General features: G+C 41.3%; 1 protein-coding gene across 4 annotated transcripts; it reads left to right on the top strand.

Moving 5' to 3' along the window:
* Window positions 1–287: 287 nt before the first annotated feature.
* On the top strand, window positions 288–27,953 carry LOC306925533 (scavenger receptor cysteine-rich domain-containing protein DMBT1-like). 4 transcript variants are annotated; one of them, XM_079504410.1, is made up of 17 exons: window positions 288–385; window positions 5,749–5,946; window positions 7,269–7,371; window positions 8,978–9,057; window positions 9,142–9,321; window positions 9,515–9,691; window positions 11,754–11,798; window positions 16,983–17,021; window positions 19,374–19,691; window positions 20,618–21,334; window positions 21,921–22,457; window positions 22,668–23,300; window positions 23,665–24,069; window positions 25,186–25,599; window positions 26,205–26,333; window positions 26,551–26,588; window positions 26,906–27,953. In XM_079504410.1, exons 1-17 carry the CDS (start codon window positions 301–303, stop codon window positions 26,963–26,965), a joined length of 4,158 nt encoding a protein of 1,385 aa, XP_079360536.1. In that variant the 5' UTR covers window positions 288–300; the 3' UTR covers window positions 26,966–27,953. The 4 variants fall into 4 exon arrangements, with proteins under 4 accessions (XP_079360536.1, XP_079360535.1, XP_079360538.1 ...); XM_079504409.1 differs by having other exon boundaries at window positions 26,199–26,333; XM_079504412.1 differs by lacking the exon at window positions 11,754–11,798 and having other exon boundaries at window positions 19,377–19,691; window positions 26,199–26,333.

Below are 27,953 nucleotides of genomic sequence, written 5' to 3'. Positions count from 1 at the left end.
AATGATATACTGATATAAAAAATATTTACTTTTACATTCAGCTCATCAGACATTTTAACTCATCTGATTGTTCTAATCAGCTAGGACATTTGCTGTGTATAGGCTTGAACTTGTGAGAAGCAACTAATACTATAATGTAACTACTTCCAACTCTTTGCTGCAAGGTGTTTCGACTAGTTGTATTGGTGTGGTCTGGCCTTTTAAGGGCTGAGTTATCAGCTTTTCGTTTCCTGAACAGATATAAGTGTTAACAAACTTGCAGATGATGATGCAGTCAGCAAGAAAACCTCAGTGATTAAGATGGATTCCTTTTTCATCTTAAGACTCTGCTTCTTCTGTCTTGTAGGCCTACAGACAATACAGGGTCAGCCTACTGGGTCATATGGTAATTATGGAATGAATAATACTAACGCTATTACTACTAGGCCGCCTACTACTACTACTACTACTACTAATAATAATATAGCGCTTTTCAAGGTACCCAAAGTCACCTCATGATAAATGATGTAGTTGGTGATAGTGATATAGTTGGCCGTGTGATGTATCTAAAGTGTATTTTTTATAGCAGGAAATGTATGTCAATAACAGTCATACCTAGTCATGTGCTTAAAATGATCTATAGTTTAGTAGGCCTAACTTTGCTCACATTAAATGGTTTTATTTATTTTTTATTCAAAAAAGCTCTATATTGTGTGGCCTACTCATTGCTATAGATAGAGTGTTTGTTCAGTAACAAGAGTCTCCGGGCTCCATCTTGCGCCACTTATCCCTAAACTTATTTGCCATTTTTTACTATTTTGAAAATAATTTAAGATAGTTCTCAACTAGCCGATCTACATCGAGACATTGTGAGCTTGTAGATCGGCTATTTGAACTATTTTAAAATGTTTTTTAAAATAGTAAAAAAAATGGCAAATAAGTTTAGGGATAAGGTTTAAGGGGTGGCGCAAGATATAGCAGCATTTTACTGAAAGACTAGAAAAATGAAGCTGATAAATGTAAATTTCTCCTGATTGGCTGAAGATGTGTCACCTATCCTGAAAATGTAATTTCTGTTTATTAAAGAGCTGGAGAGACAGGGAAACCCCTGTTATAGAATAAACACTATAGCAATAATTACTATCATGATATAGTGATTTAACCTTTTAACGAAAAAAAACTTGTGTTTTAATCAAACAAATATCACTTTAATACCCTGCCTTTAACTATATTTAAGGTTTCTGGTTTTACATACTGATTAGGTATTTTGGCACTCAACCATGAGTGACAAACACAAACATCTCTGACAGATCTCTGTCAGCGTATGGACAAAGTTAGACAAATGAGAAACTAACACAAATCAAATGCAAAAAAATAAACTGCAGGCTTAAAATATTTAAACCGTTTCAATTTGGATTTGTTGTTATAAAAAAAAAATACCCCACTACTCCGGGTTAACACTAGCTGTTGTTCTTGTATAGTGCTAGTTCTTGTTTGTTTTACTGTAATATCACAATGCTGCTTTCATTCATTCATAACTTTACCCATATGTTTGAGTATATGATTTCAGGGAGGGCAAGTCTAAAAGACAAAGGATTCATCCAATTTAGTATCAACCAATTCAATATTTTGATCAAATTAAGTGTGATTATGATTTATCATAGAACAATCCCGCGTTTTACATACAGGACTCTACAAAATAGATTACATTTTTAATTGAGCAGAGTATATGCCTACTAGCTGTCTAGCTCTCTTTTTAGAGTAGGCCTGTAGCTGAAGAAGTGATGTAGGCCTGCACTGGATTCCTAATGAGTTGTGGGGAACAATTAGTCATGGTGATGTAACATCTACAATGACCTCTGAAATCTACAACACAGCAGCAACAGCTGTGTCCCAATTCCAAACCAGTAGTTCTCTAACCTTTTCAGGCCGCAACACCCCAACATATTAATAGGCTATATGTGAACCAAGGACTGTCTAAGAAGGACGAGACGCGAAGACCCTAAGGGCGACGCCATGTTGCTCCATGGAAGGAAAGAAACATGCGCAGTTGAGAAATCATAGATATGGCACAAATGGCCCAGCAGATGGCGTGATGCCACTGACAGGAGATATGCTTGTACATATCATGTCACGTCATTGCATTTTACCTTTTATATTAACGTTTTAACAGCAAATGGATAAGTAAGTCCCAGCATGGATCATCACAAAGACAGTAATGTTGGTTTGACGTGACATATGTACAAGCATCTATCCTTTCATTGGCATCACGCCATCTGCTGGGCCATTTGCGCCATATCTATGATTTGTCATGTCCAACTTCCTGGTCTCAACTGCGCATGTTTCTTTCCTTCCATGGAGCAACATGGCGTCGCCCGTACGACGCCATGTTGTCTTCGCGTCTCGTCCTTCTTAGACAGTCCTTGATGTGAACGGGGAAGTGGAACCCCCACCCTGATAAACAATTGAAGGTAATTGTAATTGTCTCCACCAGGCCGAAGGCATGGGGAGAGAGTATGTTTTGCACTCCGTCCGTCCGTGTGTCCGTGTGTCCGTCCGTCCGTCCGTCCGTCCGTCTGTGAACAGCTAATCTCCCGCACCGTTAACCCGGTCGATGCCAAATTTTGCACACACACTCCCTGGATGCCAACGATGAACCTCTGCCCCAATATTTCCAGAACGGCCTGTTATAGCGCCACCAGGAGGCCACTTTGTGCAAAACAAGTTTTTGGACAGTACACCTACAGATTTTGTCCAAACATCAGAGCCATTCAACGAAACCGGTCTTTCAGATTTCTCAGACTCCATCCTGATTGGCTAAGATTGGCTTCCAAAGTTCGCAGGAGTGCTCAGTTTCAAACAAAATGCTGCAAATCATCAACACATCGTGTGATTTCCGTGAAATTGTGCACGCACATTCCCACTAGGCCGAGGAAGAAATGCCACGTGAACATTTTCAACTCAGCCTCATGGTGGCGCTATAACTGGCCGAAAAGTGTTTTTACCTCTAACTGCATGGATCTGTGGATAACTTTGAATGCCAACTCCCTAGAGGCCAAGGAAAAATCTTTGCCTGGAATTTTTCACATATGCTCTTTATAGCGCCACCAGTAGGCCGACATATGTAAAACACATTTTCTAATATTACTCCTTCAGATTTTATGGTGGCGCTACAACAGGCCAAGCATCACACACACACTCCTATCCTATCCTGGTGGAGACCTGTGCCCAGAAGGGCACTTTTTCTAGTGCTTAATATTACCCCGTCCTACAAAGTTGTCGCTCGCCGGAGAAAAAAGCTCCAGTGTCCAGTTGTGAGCACTAGAGGCAGCGGTGGTCGAACGGTTTGCGGAGCGGTTTGATTGATTGATTGAAGAATTTATTAACAGTTTGCAGAATTACAGTACATTTCAAGCACAAACTCAATACAAAGGCTGTTAACTGTGAGTGGACGACCCAATTAAGCATTACACTTGTTTCCAATAGGGTCCACCATGTTCAAATCATCAAAACATTTAGAGACGTACAAATAGACACTTCTATAGACAGAAGGTCTTGATACCGGAAGGTTGCCAGTTCGAATCCCCGGACGGTGACGTTAAAATTACCACCGCTGAAGTGCCCTTGAGCAAGGCATTGAACCCCAACCATGAAATGTTCTATGAGCAGGGCGTGGCTGTAAACAAGCATCTCGAGCTTAGTCCACTTACCCTGGGTAAACAAAGAACTTTGCTTTGCTTTTTAGCACTGTTCCATTAGCAGATCATCACATCACCCTCTAGAGCAGTCGTTTTCAACCAGTGGTCCTCAGCTAAATAATAATAATAATAATAATATTAATAATAATAATAACTTTATTTATATAGCACTTTTCTGGACGGAGTCACAAAGTGCTGTACAACACAATCAATAAAAGCAGGAAAATCGAACAAAATTAGATAGATGCAACATAGCAAATCAACAACTTACAGTCAGCTGGCCAACAGTAGAAAGCATATTTAAAGATGCAATATAAAAAACAACAATGTAATAGATAAAAATAGATAATAATACCGACAAAGTTCAGTGAAAAAACATTTAACGGGGCAGGGGGGGGATTGCTTTTCTGAACAAATAAGTTTTGAGAAGAAATGTAAAAGATGCAATGGTATCTGCTTGTCGGATGGATTTGGGAGTAATAATGGAGAGTAATTTGGTTTGGTTTCATTTTACGCTCTCAAGAGTTAAATTATTGTTATACATACATACAATACATCTACACAATTAGATAATGTAGTAGAAGAATCCAACATAAAAAAATATTCAAACTATTGTTTCTGAGAGGCTAAATCTCATCAAATAGTGGTCCGTGGCTCAAATGGCAAATAATGGGCCTTGACATGAAAAGGGTTGAAAACCACTGCTCTAGAGTCAACGTAATCCAGAGTCACTGTGTCAAGTCCTTATAACTGCCAAGGGTAAAACCTGAACTTGTCCTCCCCGCCACAGCGGGGGGAAAAAATATACATTTTTCGTTGGGTACTTTATTTACAGTTTGCTTTGCTAATAACACAGACAGTGGTACGATTTCACAACTGTCAAGTGGCAGTTCTTCCTCAGCCTAGCACAGTTTCACCGCAATCGGATGCTGCGTTGAAGAGTTGTGGCGATTTGTACAAAACGGGTACAAAACGGGCTACTCCTGAAAACTTTAGAAGCCAATCGTAGCCAATCAGGATGGATTATGAGAAATCAAACAAACCCATCTTGATCACATGACTATGGAGAGCATGTGTACCGATTTGCATGAAATTTGGATAAAATCTGAAGGAGTAATATTAGAAAATGTGTTTTACATATGTCAACCTCCTGGTGACGCTATAAAGAGCAGATGTGAAAAATTCCAGGAAAAAGGTTTTTCCTTGGCCTCTAGGGAGTGTGCATACAAAGTTTTACACAGATCCTTGCAGTTAGAGGTGAAAACACTAATCGGCCAGTTATAGCGCCACCATGAGGCTGAGTTGAAAATGTTCCAGTGGTATTTCTTCCTCGGCCTAGTGGGAATGTGCGTGCACAATTTCACGGAAATCACACGATGTGTTCATGATTTGCAGCATTTTGTTTGAAACTGAGCACTCTTGCGAACTTTGGAAGCCAATATTAGCCAATCAGGATGGAGTTTGAAAAATTTGTCAGTGTAAAATACTTTATTTTATTTTATTTTGTATTTTTTAGGGTGTAGCTATCATTTTAGATCCTAAATGATAGCCTACGCCCTAACAGGGTATGGATCCTGTGAGTACTCTTGTTTAAGCTACTTAAAAATAGGATACATACAGTACATGTTGTCCTGTCTAAACGGATAAAGTCAATACTTCGATTAGGGTTAGGCTTAAATGTCTATAAACTATTATAGCCTACTAGGCTAATACATGAATTAATTCATTATCCTTTATTTAACCAGGTTAAAATCTCTCTTTATGACAAAAACTAATTGCGTTGGTTGGTACACCGGTATTATCGGTCCACCTGAAACTCGTTCAGTGAGAAACCTTCCGTGGTGAAAACATTAGTGTGATTAAAATGCGTAAATTTTTTTATGCAATATTTTTTCTGTAATTAATTAAAATTAACACGTTAAGTCCTGGCCTTATTTTTGATATAATGTGCAGCCCTATGAGAGCAGTATTTTGAGCTATCAAGTGTGAGATCTGGATTTGAATCTCGGGTCGGATATGAAACTTAACTCATTGCCTATTTAGGCTTACAACGTATCCCTGTTTTTCATAGGTCAAGACTGTCCCCGACCCCAAGATGGACCTCCAAACACAGTTTTGACTAGCGCCGATATCCTCAAACCGACATTTCCAGATAGAGCTAACGCTACCTGGGAGTGTGAGATTGGCTATCGAGTGATAGGGGGCAAGCGGAAACAAACATGCAACGCTGGAACCTGGAGTCCTGCTATTGTGACACTGCAATGCGAGAGTAAATATTTACACTTTTAATTCTTAAACATTGACTGCTATTTGTAGTAAAAACCAAAAGTTCAGTAATCATCCCAAGGTACACCTGATCTAACTGAATGACCTCTCTTATCTGAGTTCAGACATGTGGACTCTTCACAGCTTATCTAATCACACTTGCAAGTTGCAACCCATACATATATTCTACCAGTAAGACGCCTGAGGGCGAGAAGCGTGCACGCATCCGCCTAGGACCTAGGTGACTGCAGACTGCTGGGCAAGCACTGGCGCTTTGGCATGGGGGGTCAGATCATCATATAGAATGAGTTATGTACTGGCCATATATGGAGCGTGTCTTGAGTGTTGTGATGCCCCACACACATCACTAGATGGGCTGGAATGCCCCACCCATGCTCACCTATTGGAAAAGGGTTAAAGATGGAGTGCCACGATTCTTTCCACCCTAAAACATGATCATCAGGTATTATTATAATATAAGGAGGAAGAACTTTTTCCAAAAAGTGTACAGTATTTGTTAAAATCATGCTTTTATGTGGACACGCCCACCAGTTCATTAAGCATGCCTGGTTTGCCTTGTGCGTGGTGATGGGTGGTGATCCACCTGAACTGAAGCCGCACCCACAGCTGTATTTTTTTATGATAAAGGGGGAGGGGTTAGGGGAGGGGCTGATAGTGTGATGTCACTATATTACTGTTTATTTCATTGGCCCGTTTGACTGTCAAGGGTTCAGCCGCCCTCGAGGAAGAAACCCTAAATACAAAGTTAATACACCAAGTACTGTCACCTCATAGACACATGAAAAACTGGAAAAATACAAAAAATGTGGCACTCCATCTTTAAGCAGGTAGGCAGAGCACTCTATCCACTCTAATTTTCGGGCCTGTTAAGAACTGCCGGGAGCAGCTGCACTAATAACTTTGGAGCAGGCCCGTCTAGAGTTTAAATGGACAGGTATCAGTCAAAAGGGAGACATCGAAGAGGGAGGATGGATGGGGAAGGATCAACATATGGAATGTCAGAACAGGTCAGCTCCATATATGGAGATCTAAGGGTTTGAGGTCATATGTAGAGTTGCTGGCCAATACTAATGACATCAGGGATCTCCATATATGGGCATTCCCATATTGGCTTAATATTCCATTCCAGGCATGACCATAATATGCCTGGGCCAGTGGGGCTGACAAACCAACCGACTGACTGACTGGAAATGCACGATTTCATAGTAAATGCGACCTGTGGTCGCAATTATTTACTATAATATTCTTAATGGTTTTTCCCCTGCTAAAATTATTATAATTATTGTTATTTATATTTTTTTTCAGGGAGAACCTGTAGCTCAATTGCGGAACCGGACAATGGAAAAATAGAATATCCTAATGGTGGTAATCAGTTTGGTGACAAGGCTGAGTTAATCTGCGATCCTGGGTTAGTGATGACTTGATGCTTCCATCTGTCTTGTTTCTGTTTCATAATCTTGATCAATGACATTTCAGAAGTTCATGGTTGACAATCTGTGCTATATTTAAAGTTCATTTTGCTCCATGGACTTGCATGCAAAAGGCTTAGCAAGTAAATCTGATACCATTTGGCTAATGAAAAGAAAGTACATTATCTGGTGTTCCGACTACTTCCTAACTGCAAAAACAAAGGGGATGTTTTTTTTTTTACTGTTTCTTTTAGCTTGCAAGCAGTTAAGATGGTTGCCAAAGTAACTATTACTTTAAAAATAGACTGATTACTTAAAAATAGACTTAGTTTTATTTGTATGCATCTGTGCACAACTGTAGTCCTATATTTTCAGTAGAGGGTATACCGATTTTTGGTTCGTATTCCCATATTTTCATTTGATTGGGACATTAGCAGATTTGAACTAGCCTGGCATGGCCAGACTAATATCACTGCATAGATATTAGTCCATATGCATTATTGCTTATATTTATATACCTATAACCCATTGCCTGGCCACTTTAACCACAGGAACCCGTATAGCCTAGTGTGCCTATTCTGAACATGTCAACATAACAGGCAAACATTCAGTGAAACACTATGAGCAAAAGGTGCACAGCACCTTAAATTGTTTATAGGATCAATATAAGTAAATGAATATATGATAACCCTTCCACAGGAGTAGCTTTTTCATATTCATCACACATTTTGTAATTTTCACCTACAGTAGGCCTATACGTGATAGGTGAATACGGTAGGTCAAAATGTAATTAATAGTTATCACCATGAAACTTCCCCAGTTGATTACTTACACAAAGACAATGATTTATTTTATTACACATTTTCTCAAATTGTACATTTAAATATGCAATATGTAGGAAAATATACAAATATGAAAAAGCTATACTACTGTGGAAGGGTTATCAACTTATCATATATTAATTTACTTATATTGACAATTTAATATAGGTATGGTTTTGCCCAGTCAATTCATAATTAACATTCCAATTTTGGAGGTCTGGCTCAAGGACTAAAAACTGGTTCTGAACTGAACTGATTCCCAACCGGTGGAAAAGGGGTCAGAGAAAAGAAACCAACGTTTTGGACATAAATACTGCCTTCTTCAGGATATGCAGGGTAATCATTCAGTGAAAAACATGAAAATAGTAAATATACAAGCTCACAACACATAATGCATGGTGAGCTTGTAGATCTACTATTTTCATGTGTTGTGAGCTTGTAGATAGTGTTTTTGGTGTAGAGGGGGGGAAAAGGAGGGGGCCAATTATAGAACCCTGGGGGGGGGAGGGCAACAAAGTATCTAGATCAATAGATTAAGTGGTTAGGGTATCAGTTTGACACTTTGTGTAGTTGCACTGCACTTGTGGGCATTGTAGGACAGTTTAAACACTTGGGGTAGATGGAAATATATTGTCCCCTCACAGTAGAATTGCACGCACATGGTCTAAATCCTGCTGGAATGTACACTTTTCAGTGTTCATTTATACATTTCAAGAGTTAAATTAAGTCAGGAGTTTATATTGTGCATTACAGCAGTTTAATGTCTTTGTCCTGTTTCCCTCAGACACACTTTGGTAGGTGGTCAAAACACAATAAGTTGTGGAGCTGATGGGAACTGGGAGGGCAGATTTGGAAGATGTGAAGGTTGGTAATCCAAATAATGAAATAAGACCATAAAGTAATTATGTTTGAGTGTCTACATTCTGATGTATTGTTCTTATTCTACAGTGGAGACATGTGAAAAACCAGAGGACATTTTAAACGGCAGATACAGTCCAGTGACTGAGAATTATGTTTATGGAGATGTTGTCGCATACAAATGCAATAAGGATTACACACGCAATGGATCGAGTCAGAGAGACTGTGAAGCTGATGGGCAGTTCCGTCCGGCACCTCCAACATGTATAAGTAAGTTTCAGTGTTGTTTTCATCCATTCCGCAAACATTTGTTTCAATATTTTTAACCCTTCCTCAAACAATTATTATATGTAATTATTATATATATTTTAAAGCCTTCTAATTTTGATAACCATTACTGTCAACATGTCCCATATTTCTCAGCCATTTCATCCCAGCTTAAAATAGTTTTCTTTGTTCTCAGTGGTCGAATGTGAAACGCCTAGTGTCCCACATCTGAGGCGGCATCAGGGTCCTCGACCACCTTATAAATATAAGCATCATGTGACATTCAGGTGCGATGCTGGATTTCAGATGACCGGCTCAGACAATGTGACATGTGAAATTAGTGGGTGGTCACCTCCACTTCCAACATGCAGAGGTATGGCTAATGTAGCTCTGGTTCATTGCTTTAGCGAGGTCTCTCTAACTACGACTACGTTTTTCCTCACAAGGTTTATGATGTCTACACTTTAGTAACATAAAGAAAATGGTACTTTCTCTACTAATGCAAACATAGATGGTCAACTTGTAGACTCTCAAAACCCCACTTTTTTATTTTGTAAAGTCCACCTTTTGCCATGAATATATATATGTATATATATATATATATATACCATTGTAAACTATACATACTATAATATATTATATATTATACATGTGTACTATAAAGTGCTATGACTACATGAAATGCAATTCTAGTGCTGTCTACGTAACATGCTATAAGTCTGTTTAAAATACTATCTAAGTCTACATAAAGTGCTATATTTAAAATACTATCTAAGTCTGCATAAAGTGCTATCTAAGGGGCTAGTGCTACGGGCTATGGTGGAGTCTGAAGAGGTGGGTTTTCAGACTACTGCGGAAGATTGGGAGTGAGGCTGCAGTTCTGATTGTGATGGGAAGTGCATTCCATAGTTTTGGAGCCAGAAGGGAGAAGAGTTTGGGACGTGTTGAGCGTTGTCCCAGTGTTTTTAGTGAAGGTACTTCCAGCTTCCCTGCGTTGGCTGATCTGAGTGCGCGCGAGGGCTACAGATACGGTCAATAGCATTGACCAAATAAAGCCTGATTTATACTTCACCATGCAGTGTCACAAAATGCAAAATGTGAGTTTGTAGATCTGCTATTTTGAGCGGGAAACAACGTCATACAATTGAGTATATATTGAGTATATATTAAATCGACACTATGTAATGTAGGGTATCAGTGGCCACTTTGGACATTGCAGCCAACGTCTTTGCCTTTGTCTGCGTCTCTGCTCAGTTGAGTCACGTGAGACTCTTGTTTGAGACTTTTGTCTGAATAGGCGTGGCTTTGCAGGAACTAGGAACTTACAATGTTTCAGCATGCCTGTTTACCCTCCCTGATTTCACTTGTGTGGGCTGGAAATTGACCATGAAAAGGCATAGTTTTATATGGTAGATTCATTACCCATTAGAAACACGTTGGACACTGTCATTATAGTAACGTGTCAGTCGTCTTACCATTGAAGATTGTCAATGTAGGGCCAGGCTATTGCATCTTCATGATAAGGACATTGTAGCACAATGTGGTGGTGTTGGGTATTTTTGGCACGTGGTCGTGCAGTCTGCTTAACTCCAATGTGCCCACTGTCTAAATGGGAATATGCATCAGGCAGGCACTAGGCAGAGTCCTGCAGCAAATGGTGTGTGGCGCAGTGTAAGGGGTGGACGGTCCCCACATGAAACGATTGATATATTATTGAGAGTCTTCTGTGATGTTGCTAACTTTATAGTTTATACCACAGTGCAACCCTAGAGCTTGAATGCCGGCATAAGCCTCAACTGTCTTCCCTATACGTGGTAATGCAGTAAAGCCCCTGGCAGGGCCCCCCTGAGTCTATAAAGTTGTGGAAGGGTGTTTACAAATTGAACGTTATCATTTTGTGGGACATTGTATGCTATTACATAGTGTTGCTTGCCTTTAAGTAATGGATAATATGACTTAATGTGGGACTTTCATTTCCATTTTTATAGATGTTTGAGCGGTGCATGTCCGTATGTATGAGTGTGTATGTCCGTATGTATGAGTGTGTGTCCGTATGTATGTCCGTATGTATGAGCACCACCCATTGACATTAAGTGAGCTCTGTAGTCCTGTAGTCAGAGGTTTCTGAAAACAAATTCATAATTATCTATGGGGAAATGTGAAATGAAAAAAATATATATTTCTAATGACAGTATTATTGTGTACTTAATTGTTGTTAAATGCTCCAATTGAGGGGGGTGGTTGTTTTTCATCACATGCCAACTGTGTGACCAGCATCATCAGGTGATCCTTTGATCATTGGACTATCCCTATCTCTCCTTCTACTCTACTTCAGATTTTTTGTGTGCAAACTCAACACATAATACAGTACCTGTTTTAGAGATGTAATTGAATGACACAAATTCCTGGCCTAATAACTTTTATGCCTTTTTTAGCGCTTCCAACTACCACCGGCCCTCCTAGAACTACAACGACAACAGGTAGTCCATATAGAGAGTATGCACATGCATGATTTTCCCATCAGGACACGCCCCCCTCATCTAGACTGAGTGGCAAAACATTGAGCAGCATGGAGTGTTGGAGTTTGGAAGCGCTCGTTGGAAATCACTCAACTGTCCTGTGCACCACCTGTTTCTAAATGTCACATAATGCAGGAGGCAGAAAAATGTTGTGTTATAGAAAACAAGCACTTCCAAACTCTGACACTTGGAAAAATAATCAAATGCAGGGCATTTCTTGACAGAAAGTAGCTCATAACGTTTCTATGGTGGATTTTTATGAAACAAAAACTTTGCAGATAGAAAGAGGATAATTCAAGCTTTTCGTACAGATGCAATGTTGGTGAGTTTAACATTGTTTAATGCAATCAGACAGGACTTTTCTGTTTGGATGAATGGGCTGTCAAGGCCAGAAAGTAGTTTTTTGCCACTCAGTGGGCGTTCCCGCATAACTTCCAGGTACGATGATGTCACGCGCATACCCTCTATTGCCATTAAATCTAAAATGCTATATTGTCAAAATCTCCTGCAAGGTCTGGCTAGTTACCTCATTTCTTTGTCATTGAAATATTTACATCTAGTTATCCATGTATGGTAGCTGCTCTCTCCTCTTTTGCCAATGCCACACAGCCAAACTGCTGTTGTGCGTACATGCATGGGGGCAGCAGGTAAACACCCACTGGACTTAAGGCTGCAAGGGAGAGAGAATCACGGACCTTGCAGGATATTTTTAACTAAAAGAAAGTGAAGTCATTCATTGCCTTCGACATGACTAATGAATTGGGAATTTGTATGTGTGTGTGGATGCATCTTTGAGATCAAACGACCTCAAATTAATAATTCAGTACATTTATAGATCAGGTAATCTTCTGATTGCACATCTCTGTAACGGCAAACCTTGGCTGCAAGTAGTTGTGGCTTTTTCCTGGTGGCTTTTAGTCAAGCAATGTCATAAAGTCAAACAGCTTAAACCTTTTTGTGCAAAGAGAACAGGAATTCCTGGCCTAATAAACCTTTATACCTTTTTATAGAGCGTTATACCACGACGATCACCACTACTACCACCCCTCAGTCCACTACAAAACAAGCCCTAGTGCCAGATTCCACTACAAAACAAGCCCTAGTGCCAGGTAGTCCATGTTGAACTTGTCATTTCATCTAAAACGTCAAACAGGGGTGTCAAATCAAATTGTAGATCCACCGGCACCCAACCCATCACCTAGCCCACCACCTCCAAGACCAATCTTGTGGATTGGTTTAGCGGGTAAGTTCACATTCACATTACAGGGTCTATACCGTTGGAAAATAATACAACTGGAAAAGTAATGGAATACAAATTTAGAAATATTTTAATGTAATGGTTGATTAAAACACATTCTGTGCCCACACAACACTATAAATACTAGTACAAAATAGTGATCCAGGGTGCCCACTCTTTACACTTTTTTTGACATTTTCTTTTATAAAAACCAAAAAAAAATAATGTTTTTTTTTTTTTTTGCCTAGACGTCCACAGACGTCCTGGGCACTGCATAGCGGTAATTCCCAGGACGTCTTGGGCACAAAGGGCTCAATTTTCGTCACCGCTAAAGCCCTTATCCCTAAACTTCTTTGCCTTTTTTTCACAATGTGTCAATGTAGATTGGCTAGTTGAACTATTCAAAAATGTTTTTACAAATAGTAATAAAAAAATAAAAAAAAGGCAAAGAAGTTTAGGGATAAGGGGTTTAGCAGTGACGAAAATGGAGTCCAAAATGTGTTAAGTGGAGAATTCTTCCCCCTAGTCTCTGCGGTGGTGGACAGGATCTTTATCCCTGCACCACCTGCATCCAGGCAATGTGTTATTGTATCTGACAGATATAAATAATTCCTGATATGTGGCACCCGATATGACACATTATGTGTCAAACACATATGCGTTGGTAGGAAAACAGCTGTACTTGCACTGAAGATGATGTCTGCTGTGTGGAAAGTCATGTGAGGAGTGAGCAAGACCCAATTGATTAATAGCTAATTTAAACTACCTGAAGATCTGACATCCTGAAATATAGCTCTCCTTAGCAAATCTGTAGCATGTAGGTGTGGTGGAACACTATATTTCAGGGATCATATCTAAGAAACTTGGATATCACACTTAAATCCAACCCTTGCCCCAATTCCTTCACCTTTCCTTGTATACTTGATTACTTTTATGGAAAGTGTAGTACTGAAAAAATGTAAAGTCCCATAAAAGGTATGGGCAGTGGCCGCGGTGGCCGAACGGATAGCGGAGCAGGCTTGATACCGGAAGGTCGCCAGTTCGAATCAGCGGTCCGACACGTTAAAATTACCACCGCTGAAGTGCCCTTGAACAAGGCATTGAACCACTACGATGAAATGTGTTCTATGAGCAGGGCCTGGCTGGAAACAAGTTCTTGAGCTTAGCCCAGATACCCTGGGTAAATATAGTAATCATTGTCTCCACCAGGCCGAAGGCATGGGGAGAGAGTATGTTTTGCACTCCGTCCGTCCGTCCGTCCGTGTGTCCGTGTGTCCGTCCGTCCGTCCGTGTGTCCGTCCGTGTGTCCGTCCGTGTGTCCGTCCGTCCGTCTGTGAACAGCTAATCTCTGGTACCGTTGGCTTGATCGCAGCCATACTCTGCACACACACTCCCTGAATGCCAGAGCTGAACCTCTGCCCCAAAGTTTTCACATTGGCCTGTTATAGCGCCACCAGGAGGCCGCTTTGTGCAAAACTAATGTTTTGACAGTACACCTACAGATTTTGTCCAAACATTACGCAAATTGGTACACAGTCTCTCTAGAGCCATTCAACGAAACGGGTCTTTCAGATTTTTCAGACTCCATCCTGATTGGCTAAGATTGGCTTCCAAAGTTCGCAGGAGTGCTCCGTTTCAAACAAAATGCTGCAAATCATGAACACATGGTGTGATTTCCATGAAATTTTGCACGCACATTCCCACTAGGTCGAGGAAGAAATGCCACTTGAATATTTTCAACTCAGCCTCATGGTGGCGCTATAACTGGCCGATTTGTGTTTTACCTATAACTGCACCGATCTGTGTAAAACCATGTATGCACACTCCCTAGAGGCCAAGGAAAAACCTTTGCCTGGAATTTTTCACATCTGCTCTTTATAGCGCCACCAGGAGGCCGACATATGTAAAACACATTTTCTAATATTACTCCTTCAGATTTTATCCAAATTTCACGCAAATCGGTACACATGCTCTCCATAGTCATGTGATCATGTGATTTGTTTGATTTCTCATAATTATCCATCCTGATTGCCTACGATTGGCTTCTAAAGTTTTCAGGAGTAGCCCGTTTTGTACCCGTTTTGTACAAATCGCCACAACTCCGCAACGCAGCTTCCGATTGCGGTGAAACTGTGCATGCCTATTCCCACTACTAGGCTGAGGAAGAAATGCCACTTGACAAATCAGCCTCATGGTGGCGCTACAACAGGCCAAGTCGCGTCTCACACACACACACACACACACACACACACACACACACACACACACACACACACACACACACACACACACACACACACACACACACACACACACAAACATGTTTATATTACTCCTAAACATTTTGCCAAACATCACACACAATCCTATCCTCCTGGTGGAGACCTGTGCCCAGAAGGGCACTTTTTCTAGTTTCATTCTGTATTGGGATTAAGAGTTCATGGATCCATAGTTCATTAATATTCATACTTACCATACAGTTAAAAGGATATTTACAATTAAAAAGATATCTACAGTTAAAAATATACTAACTAAAAAGATACTTACCAGGGTGCACCCAAGGATAAAAACCAGTAGATCATAAAAGTAGATTAAAACCCATAGGTTCAAACCCATAGGACCTGCAGCTAGATTAAAGGGTACTTCACCCAAAATATTTAAAGGGTTTAATTTAAGAGATCATAGTGATCTAATCACTGACGTCAAGAGGTGACTACAAGTTACACATGGTCTGAGCTCATTATTGTTGTTTACTGTTGTCAATGTCTGTTGTATGTGTGTTTTTGGTACCATTCCCTTTTATTTACTATTTTCTATAATACAAGCCGGCCGTTCTTTATTACATGCTACATGTCTGTCTGGTCTCATAATCATTTACTTTTAAATGCTCCCAGAGCCGAACCTAATACTAGTCCAGATGTAATACTTTATATTGTTAGTGGTCACACGTCCATTATACAAAGGTATTACCGGTAGGCTACACGTGTTACACGTGGGTTCCACAATACACAGATACAGAAATGAGTTGTAGGTTCGGAAGCTCAAGCAGACGTTAGACCTGCAGGGGTCCTCTTCCTGTCACTCGAGGTTTGAGTTTGTGTCTGTAATCTGCTTGCACATCAGTAAACTGACGCAACACTTAGGCCCTACAGGATAGGTGCAGCACTTCTGCCTCTCTGTCAACCACAGCGCGGCCCACTGTAGATAAGGATCATCATGTTTTAAGTTCTATTATGGCAGGGAATGCAAATAGTCAGTAAAGATGAACTGCATTATATTATTATATAATGTAATGTTAAGTTTACAACATACTTTTGCTATAAAAGTCTCCCTGCATGGAGACTGGAGCGATGCCCTCTCATCGTTCTAAGGTAAAACAATTACCCAAATACCTACAAAAATGATTTACTATTTGGGGGCTCTGATGGCCTATAGTGGTTAAGGCGCATACCAGGAGAGACAGTGAGATCAGTTGGATCTCGCCCCTCCTGGAGAGGTCAGAGCCAGACAACCTTTGCTGCAACTGTGCAGGTTACTATCCAAATAAAGGCAGAAAAGCTAAAATGATATACTGATATAAAAATTATTTACTTTTACATTCAGCTCATCAGACATTTTAACTCATCTGATTGTTCTAATCAGCTAGGACATTTGCTGTGTATAGGCTTGAACTTGTGAGAAGCAACTAATACTATAATGTAACTACTTCCAACTCCTTGCTGCAAGGTGTTTCGACTAGTTGCATTGGTGTGGTCTGGCCTTTTAAGGGCTGAGTTACCAGCTTTCCGTTTCCTGAACAGATATAAGTGTTAACAAACTTGCAGATGATGATGCAGTCAGCAAGAAAACCTCAGTGATTAAGATGGATTCCTTTTTCATCTTAAGACTCTGCTTCTTCTGTCTTGTAGGCCTACAGACAATACAGGGTCAGCCTACTGGGTCATATGGTAATTATGGAATGAATAATACTAACGCTACTACTACTATTACTACTAGGCCGCCTACTACTACTACTACTAATTTATATAGCGCTTTTCAAGGTACCCAAAGTCACCTCATGATAAATGATGTAGTTGGTGATAGTGATATAGTTGGCCATGTGATGTATCTAAAGTGTATTTTTTATAGCAGGAAATGTATGTCAATAGCAGTCATACCTAGTCATGTGCTTAAAATGATCTATAGTTTAGTAGGCCTAACTTTGCTCACATTAAATGGTTTTATTTATTTTTTATTCAGTTAAAGATAGACTAAGTGATTTTCTTTGGTTAAAATAAGTGTTAAAAAGCTCTATATTGTGTGGCCTACTCATTGCTATAGATAGAGTGTTTGTTCAGTAACAAGAGTCTCCGGGCTCCATCTTGCGCCACTTATCCCTAAACTTATTTGCCATTTTTTACTATTTTGAAAATAATTTAAGATAGTTCTCAACTAGCCGATCTACATCGAGACATTGTGAGCTTGTAGATCGGCTATTTGAACTATTTTAAAATGTTTTTTAAAATAGTAAAAAAATGGCAAATAAGTTTAGGGATAAGGTTTAAAGGGGCATTCCACTCATTTTCAACATTTTACTGTCATTAATATACCTTAGAACTGTTGTGTGGAAATAATAAAAAAGTCCCACCCATTCTGTGTTTCCTAGAACTGTAGGTCTGAAAAAAATCATTAACATGGTGAATCACATCTTGATGATGTCATCAAGATGTGTAGTAAAATGTTGAGAATGAGTGGAATGCCCCTCTTATTTAAGGGGTGGCGCAAGATATAGCAGCATTTTACTGAAACACTAGAAAAATGAAGCTGATAAATGTAAATTTCTCCTGATTGAGCTGAAAGAGCTGGAGAGACAGGGAAACCCCTGTTATAGAATAAACACTATAGCAATAATTACTATCATGATATAGTGATTTAACCTTTTAACGAAAAAAAACTTGTGTTTTAATCAAACAAATATCACTTTAATACCCTGCCTTTAACTATATTTAAGGTTTCTGGTTTTACATACTGATTAGGTATTTTGGCACTCAACCATGAGTGACAAACACAAACATCTCTCAGATCTCTGTCAGCGTATGGACAAAGTTAGACAAATGAGAAACTAACACAAATCAAATGCAAAAAAATAAACTGCAGGCTTAAAATATTTAAACCGTTTCAATTTGGATTTGTTGTTATAAAAAAAAAATACCCCACTACTCCGGGTTAACACTAGCTGTTGTTCTTGTATAGTGCTAGTTCTTGTTTGTTTTACTGCAATATCACAATGCTGCTTTCATTCATTCATAACTTTACCCATATGTTTGAGTATATGATTTCAGGGAGGGCAAGTCTAAAAGACAAAGGATTCATCCAATTTAGTGCTGTCAGTATCAACCAATTCAATATTTTGATCAAATTAAGTGTGATTATGATTTATCATAGAACAATCCCGCGTTTTACATACAGGACTCTACAAAATAGATTACATTTTTAATTGAGCAGAGTATATGCCTACTAGCTGTCTAGCTCTCTTTTTAGAGTAGGCCTGTAGCTGAAGAAGTGATGTAGACCTGTACTGTATTCCTAATGAGTTGTGGGGAACAATTAGTCATGGTGATGTAACATCCACAATGACCTCTGAAATCTACAACACAGCAGCAACAGCTGTGTCCCAATTCCAAACCAGTAGTTCTCTAACCTTTTCAGGCCGCAACACCCCAACATATTAATAGGCTATATGTGAACGGGGAAGTGGAACCCCCACCCTGATGAACACGATCGGAATTGTAGGAGTTCCGGTATTACATTTAGTTTGATTCGGTTCCGCAGATAAATATTGTCAAAATAGCTGATACATGCCCACGTAAATCAGCTATTTTCTAAAAAGAATAAAGAATAAAGAATAAAATAAAAATACAAAATATAAAAAAAGCTCCTTAAATTGTCACTTTAGAAATGTGCAGATAACCATAGCCGTCTACCATAACCATAGCAGATAACCATAGAGTGAGAAAAAATGTGTAAGCCAATCACCTGGAGACGCCCCAAAATAATTTACATGTTGAGAACCGCTGTCCTAAACTATACGGGTAAGCTAAATTACTAAAATAAATAAATATGCAATTAATCGTGATACAAATTAATCAAGAGACGGGTTGGGGTTTTTACCTTTCAAGACGGGAACCCATTTTTGTGTTGTTGTTGTTGTTGATATATTATGTAGGCACTAGGCAGTAGCCTAGATAGCAACATCATTTGTATATCATCATTTGTTTACCCACTTTTTACACTAAACTCTATGCAACCTCCAATCTCAGCAGAGGGAGACATTCGACTGGTAAATGGAGGGAACACCTGCTCTGGCAGAGTGGAGATCTACTTCCGTGGACAGTGGGGGACAGTGTGTGATGATGACTGGGCCATGAATGATGCCAAGGTGGTGTGTAGACAGTTAGGATGTGGCGAGGCGCTGTCAGCACCACCCAGAGCACATTTTGGACCAGGCAGTGGGACCATCTGGTTGGATGATGTCGGCTGCACAGGTAGTGAATCAGAGCTTGCACGGTGCACACACAGAGCGTTGGCATCCCACGACTGTGATCATGATGAAGATGCTGGTGTCGTCTGTGATGAAGGTAAACATGAATTCATTATGCACCACCATATGTTCCTCTGGGCTATAGTGATTTTGTTTTTAATACTTAAAAATGTATATAGTCACTTTCTTTCTTTGTGTCATCACCTCCATGCAGCACATCTTTGCATGACACATTTGCATACACAATTACACATTGCTTACTACGACTATATGTGGCGGCAGTGGCTCAGGGATAGAGCGGCCGCTTGGGAACCGGAAGGATCCCAGTACGATCCCTGGCTCTCCCAGAATTAGTGCCGAAGTGTCCCTCAAAGACGCTGAACCCTTAATTGCTCCTGATGAGCAGGTTGGTGCCTAGCATGGTTTCCTCCGCCATCAGTGTGTGTGTGTGTGTGTGTGTGTGTGTGTGTGTGTGTGTGTGTGTGTGTGTGTGTGTGTGTGATTGTGAAATGTGAATGAGTGAATGTAATGCACAATCATTGTAAAGAACATTGGATGTAGATGCCATATAAATGCACCATTTACCATGTAACTACTCCTCCATTCCTGTAATCATTGTTTTTAAAGTGTTTCCTATACCCTGATCTTCTCTGTCTGTCTGTCTGTCTGTCTGTCTGTCTGTCTGTCTGTCTGTCTGTCTGTCTGTCTGTCTGTCTGTCTGTCTGTCTGTCTGTGTGTGTGTGTGTGTGTGTGTGTGTGTGTGTGTGTGTGTGTGTGTGTGTGTGTGTGTGTGTGTGTGTGTGTGTGTGTGTGTGTGTGTGTGTCTCTCTCTCTCTCTCTCTCTCTCTCTCTCTCTCTCTCTCTCTCTCTCTCTCTCTCTCTCTCTCTCTTTTAGAGGACTTTTGCCTGTGATAGTCCAGTGTAGGGTGTTAAGGCCCAGTCACACCTGTGCCTCAGACACCACAGGGCAGCCTCCGTTTGTTTTTGTTGAAGATCTGAATGCTGTTTGTCCACTTTCTGCAGTAAACTCCATGACATCTACAACACCTCCGACCACATCCCTTCCAAGATGGATGACCACTGCCAAGAACACTGCCATGAACACTAACACTTCCATGAACATGACCACTGCTATGCCCATGACCACTGCCATACCCACTGCCATGAACATACCCACTTCCATACCCACTGCCATGATCACTTCCATACCCCCTGCCATGAACATGAGCACTGCCATACCCACTGCCATGAACATGATCACTGCCATACCAACACCAGAGGGAGCTAAAAGTTCTGTTCAGTTCTCCTGTGGCAACGTGCTTTGTCCATTAGGTCAGGACTGTATCAACTCTGGCTGTGTAGATCCCTGTGATCACTACACAGCACTGAATGATGCCTGGAGAGCAACAGATAATAGTGGCTGTGTCAGCAGCAGCAATAAACGTTGTGATCAAAATGTAAACTGGCAAGGGTGGTATCGACTGTTCCTGGGGCAAAGCAGTGCCCAGATACCAGAGACATGTGTGGAAATGAAGAGGTGTGGAACGTGTGCTCCTCTATGGATGACACAGCCTCATCCAGCAGTGTCAGAGGGAGTTGTACAGCGCAGCGTCTGTGGTCACTGGGGTGACGACTGTTGCAGATTTGCGTCACCTCCCATCCATGTGAAGAACTGTCATAGGAACTACTATGTCTACAAGCTTCTACCACCAAACTACTGTCACTTAGCCTATTGTGCAGGTAAAGTGGTCTAAAATGAGTTGTAAAATATTTATCTATAATACTATGAAGCTTATTCAGTAGAATTAACGTTTTCCACTTTCTACAGTGAACTATCATCATCTACAACATCTACACATTTTAACTTTTTGTGTTTTTGTCATAAATCAACGTCCTACTTGATCATTCTACAATCTACAGCATCACACAAAAGTATTTTAAAATGAGCAAATCCGCAAGCTCGAAGCGCGGCTTGCAACACAACTTGAAAAGCGGTGCATTTTGATCTTGGAGATCTTACATTTTTTAGACTTTTGAATTGAAAACTAACAGTTTTGGACAAACGGTCCACCCAACAGAGACAAATTCGTTTTCAATGTATTTGATGTTTTCTTTTTTCAATGTTAAGTCTGCATGGCCCACATTATGCATCAGGTGATTGGGTCTATATATACCTTGAACACTGAAAGGCGATGCTAAAGGGCTTCAGTGCTTTGACCGGTGAGGAAAGGAGGTCCTGACCAACTTTCATCACTTTTATCCTATAATATTATAACAAAGTTAGTTTTTCTTAAAGGTCTGAATGCTGTATGTTCACTTTCTACAGTAAACACCATGACACCTACACCTCCGAGTCCGACCACATCCCTTCCAAGATGGATGACCACTGCCATGCCCACTGTCATGACCACTGCCATGACTACTGCCGTGACCACTGCCATGCCCACTGCCATGCCCACTGCCATGAACACTGCCTTCTTCTTCTTCTTTCGTGTAACGTCAGAGGTCCAACTCGGTGTCGTGGAGAACACTGCCAAGCCAACATCAGAGGGAGACATTCGACTGGTAAACGGAGGGAACACCTGCTCTGGCAGAGTGGAGGTCTACTTCCGTGGACAGTGGGGGACAGTGTGTGATGATGACTGGGACATGAATGATGCCAAGGTGGTGTGTAGACAGTTAGGATGTGGCGAGGTGCTGTCAGAACCACTCAGAGCACATTTTGGACCAGGCAGAGGGACCATCTGGTTGGATGATGTCGGCTGCACAGGCAGTGAATCAGAGCTTGCACGGTGCACACATAGAGGGTTGGCATCCCACAACTGTGATCACAGTGAAGATGCTGGTGTCATCTGTGATGAAGGTAAAATGAATACAAAAACTATCTTGAACCATCATCTCTCTCTCTCTCTCTCTCTCTCTCTCTCTCTCTCTCTCTCTTTTAGAGGACTTTTGCCTGTGATAGTCCAGTGTAGGGTGTTAAGGCCCAGTCACACATGTGCCTCAGACACCACAGGGCAGCCTCCGTTTATTTTTGTTGAAGATCTAAATGCTGTTTGTCCACTTTCTGCAGTAAACTCCATGACATCTACAACACCTCCGACCAGGATCATCAGGGGGTCATCCATTCCAAGATGGATGACCACTGACAAGAACACTGCTATGACCACAGCTATGTCCACTGCTATGACCACTGCTATGCCCATGACCACTGCAATGACCGCTGCCATGACCACTGCCAAGCAAACACCAGAGGGAGCCAACAGATCCAGTGTTCAGTTCTCCTGTGGCAACGTACTTTGTCCATTAGGTCAGGACTGTATCAACTCTCGTTGTGTAGATCCCTGTGATCACTACACAGTACTGAATGATGCCTGGAGAGCAACAGATTACAATGATGGTAGCCTGCACTGTGACAAAATTGTCAACTGGCAAGGGTGGTATCGACTGTTCCTGGGGCAAAGCAGTGCCCAGATGCCAGAGACATGTGTGCAAAAAAACATGTGTGGAACACATGCTCCTCTATGGATGACACAGTCTCATCCAGTAGTGTCAGAGGGAGTTGTACAGCGCAGCGTCTGTGGTCACTGGGGTGACGACTGTTGCAGATTTGCGTCACCTTCCATCCATGTGAAGAACTGTCATAGGAACTACTATGTCTACAAGCTTCTACCACCAGCCGCCTGTGAATTAGCCTATTGTGCAGGTACAGTAAAGTGGTATAAACCGGTGAGGAAAGGAGGTCCTGACCAAGTGTTAACCTGTGACCAGTTCAGTGTATGTTGGCGTGGCTCGACGTGAAATTGTATACATCATTGAACCTTTCTTTTTAGATGTTTATGTCGTGTTAAAAACAGGGAACAGACACGTGTTGTGCACAGATGGACAGTTAGAAGACTTTTGTCTTTCATAGTCCAGTGTAGGCTGCATAGTAAAATCCTCAGTGTTAAGTCCCAGTCACACATGTGCCTCAGACACATCAGACATTCCCCGTGTTCACTTTCATCCTATAATATAATATTATAACAAAGTTGTTGAAGGTCTGAATGCTGTTTGTCCACTTTCTACAGAAAACTCCATGATATCTACATCACCTCCGACCACATCCCTTCCCACTGCTTTGCCCACTGACACCATGACCACTGCCAAGCCAACAGCAGAGGGAGACATTCGACTGGTAAACGGAGGGAACACCTGCTCTGGCAGAGTGGAGGTCTACTTCCGTGGACAGTGGGGGACAGTGTGTGATGATGACTGGGCCATGAATGATGCCAAGGTGGTGTGTAGACAGTTAGGATGTGGCGAGGCGCTGTCAGCTCTATCCAGAGCACATTTTGGACCAGGCAGTGGGCAGATCTGGTTGGATGATGTTGGCTGTACAGGCAGTGAATCAGAGCTTGCACGGTGCACACACAGAGCGTTGGCATCCCACAACTGTGATCACAAAGAAGATGCTGGTGTCATCTGTGGTGAAGGTAAACATGAATACAAAATGTGTCTTGAACAATCCTCCTCTCTCTCTCTCTCTCTCTCTCTCTCTCTCTCTCTCTCTCTCTCTCTCTCTCTCAGGAGAAGTCTAAAAGTCCACTGTCCTTGTTGTGTGTGTGAGTGTCTCTGTAGTTAATTAGATGTTATAGTTTTTGGTTGGCCCGACGTGAAATTGTATACAATACATCATTGTACCTTTTTTTTGAGGGGCACTAGCCTCTCCTATGCCCAGCGTTGAAGTTTTGTGTGAACACGTGAAACATTGGCTGATGATTGGCTGATCATCCCATAGCGATGATTTGATTGGCTGAGCAAAGTACATATTGAGGATAAAAGTGAGGGCAGAAAAGTGAAGACGCCAAAAGAGATTTGCCGGAATGACATTTGTGATCATTCGATTGGCTCATGTGATGCATATGATAAGAGCGCCCATCACTTCACACAAGTATAATTATTTGAGATGTTTAAAGATGCGTTAAAAATCAGACCCTTCTGAACTGAGTGGTGCTGTTGCTGTACTGTACTGTACTGTACTGTACTGTACTGTACTGTACTGTACTGTACTGTACTGTACTAGCCCTCTTCCCTGGCCTTTTTAATATATATATTTATTTTATTTTATTATTATTATTATTCTATATATTTTAATCGAGTCCCAGCTCTATTATTTTTGTATTATTATTATATATATATTTTAGAGGCCCGGCCCAGTTCCGGCAAGTCTTCTCGCGTCCGAAACTGTCGAGAAATGGCAGAGTTTCCGTGTTGCAGCTTTCCGTGCTTGGACAGACATACACAGAAATACACGTACACATAGGGACACACATAGGGACACACATTGCTGGGCATTGGAGTGGCAGTGGCTGCACCACTCAAAAAACAGGGAACTGACACGTGATGGACAGTCCAGCAGACTGGTAGGAATTTTTCCTTTCATAGTCCAGTGTAGGCTGCATAGTAAAGTCCTCAGTGTTAAGGCCCAGTCACACCTGTACCTCAGACACATCAGACATTTGCCGTCTTCACTTCCATCCTTTAGTATTATATTATAACAAAGTTTGTTTTTGTTGAAGGTCTGAATGCTGTTTGTCCACTTTCTGCAGTAAACTCCATGACATTTCCAACACCACACATCACCACCACCACATCCCTTCCATGGTGGTTGACCACTATGACCACTGCCATGACCACTGCCACCAGGACCACTGACATTCGACTGGTAAATGGAGGGAACACCTGCTCTGGCAGAGTGGAGATCTACTTCCGTGGACAGTGGGGGACAGTGTGTGATGATGACTGGGCCATGAATGATGCCAAGGTGGTGTGTAGACAGTTAGGATGTGGCGAGGCGCTGTCAGCACCACCCAGAGCACATTTTGGACCAGGCAGTGGGACCATCTGGTTGGATGATGTCGGCTGCACAGGTAGTGAATCAGAGCTTGCACGGTGCACACATAGAGGGTTGGCATCCCACAACTGTCATCATGATGAAGATGCTGGTGTTGTCTGTGATGAAGGTAAACATGAATTCATTATGCACCACCATATGTTCCTCTGGGCTATAGTGATTTTGTTTTTAATACTTAAAATGTATATATAATCACTTTCTTTCTTTGTGTCATCACCTCCATGCAGCACATTTTTGCATGACACATTTGCATACACATTGCTTACTACGACTATATGTGGCGGCAGTGGCTCAGGGATAGAGCGGCCGCTTGGGAACCAGAAGGTTCCCAGTACGATCCCTGGCTCTCCCAGAATTAGTGCTGAAGTGTCCCTCAAAGACGCTGAACCCTTAATTGCTCCTGATGAGCAGGTTGGTGCCTAGCATGGTTTCCTCCGCCATCGGTGTATGCATGTGTGTGTGTGTGTGTGTGATTGTGAAATGTGAATGAGTGAATGTAATGCACAATCATTGTAAAGAACATTGGATGTAGATGCCATATAAATGCACCATTTACCATGTAACTACTCCTCCATTCCTGTAATCATTGTTTTTAAAGTGTTTCCTATACCCTGATCTTCTCTCTTTGTCTCTGTCTGTCTGTCTGTGTCTGTCTCTCTCTCTCTCTCTCTCTCTCTCTCTCTCTCTCTCTCTCTCTCTGCCTGTCAGTCTCAGAAGATCAGAAGAAGTACTATGACGCCCGGAAGAAGTACTTCCTTGTGGTTGCGGTTTTGGTTGCGAGTTTGTGTGTAGCTGTGTTCTTGGTGTGTGCACTGCTCATGTACATATGGAAGACAAGGAGAGGTGAGTTAACAAACGTCATACACAATTACACATGTACAGTATGTGTGTTGTTTAAGTCCATGCATTTTGTTCTGTACCACTGTCATCATATAGGTTGGTGTTAGTGTTTGGACTGGTAGAGTTGACATTCACATAGTGGCTCAAATGCCTAATATCTCCCCCTACCCTATTTCACTAAGAGTGACTTAGTTTAACTCTTTATGTGTGTGTTCCACAGGTTCCTACACCAGAGCAGACACCGGGAATTCTCTGCAGGTCTGTGTACTCTCAAACAACTATGGTTAATGCAGTATTACTACTATTGATAGATAGATGGAGCACTTATACCACAGTTACTACTAGTGCTGATAGTAGTAGTTATCACTACAACTATACTATTACTAATGCAGGCAAATGAAGAGACAGAGGAGAGGAGGGGCTTTTTTGAATTGTTTTCTTTTGCTGTTGAAACGTAGAATGAAAACACGGATATTTTCCCAGGTCAATATTTTTCATTCAATTATCTAGATCTAATAAAGGTTATATTGATTATATCTATACAATATTAATTATACTGTTGTTTACATCCTCAGATGGTCACCTTACGGTCCTTACCTATGACAGCTGCCCTCCAGTCTCCACGCCAGAGCTAGACTCCACCTACCAGAGTTAGACTCCACCTACCAGAGTTAGACTCCACCTACCAGAGTCTCAATCCAGCCACCATGGAGCACAACTCACTGTACTCTACAGACATACCAACACACACATAGTGTACACTATGTACACACTGTGCTCTACAGTCATACCAACACACACATAGTGTACACTATGTACACACTGTGCTCTACAGTCATACCAACACACACATAGTGTACACTATGTACACACTGTGCTCTACAGTCATACCAACACACACATAGTGTACACTATGTACACACTGTGCTCTACAGTCATACCAACACACACATAGTGTACACTATATGTACACACTGTGCTCTACAGTCATACCAACACACACACACACACACACACACACACACACACACACACACACACACACACACACACACACACACACACACACACACACACACACACACACACACACACACACACACACACACACATAGTGTACACTATGTACACACTGCTCTACAGTCATACCAACACACACATAGTGTACACTATATGTACACACTGTGCTCTACAGTCATACCAAAACACACATAATGTACACTACTGTATGTACACACTGTGCTCTACAGTCATACCAAAACACACATAATGTACACTATGTACACACTGTGCTCTACAGTCATACCAACACACACATAGTGTACACTATGTACACACTGCTCTACAGTCATACCAACACACACATAATGTACACTATGTACACACTGTGCTCTACAGTCATACCAACACACACATAGTGTACACTATGTACACACTGTGCTCTACAGTCATACCAACACACACATAGTGTACACTATGTGCACACTGTGCTGTACAGTCATACCAACACACACATAGTGTACACTATGTACACACTGTGCTGTACAGTCATACCAACACACACATAGTGTACACTATGTACACACTGTGCTCTACAGTCATACCAACACACACACACACACA

This window comes from Electrona antarctica (assembly GCF_951216825.1).
Source record: "Electrona antarctica genome assembly, chromosome: 6".
In the NCBI taxonomy this organism is placed as follows: domain Eukaryota; kingdom Metazoa; phylum Chordata; class Actinopteri; order Myctophiformes; family Myctophidae; genus Electrona; species Electrona antarctica.
This window is presented reverse-complemented; position numbering and strand designations above follow the sequence as displayed.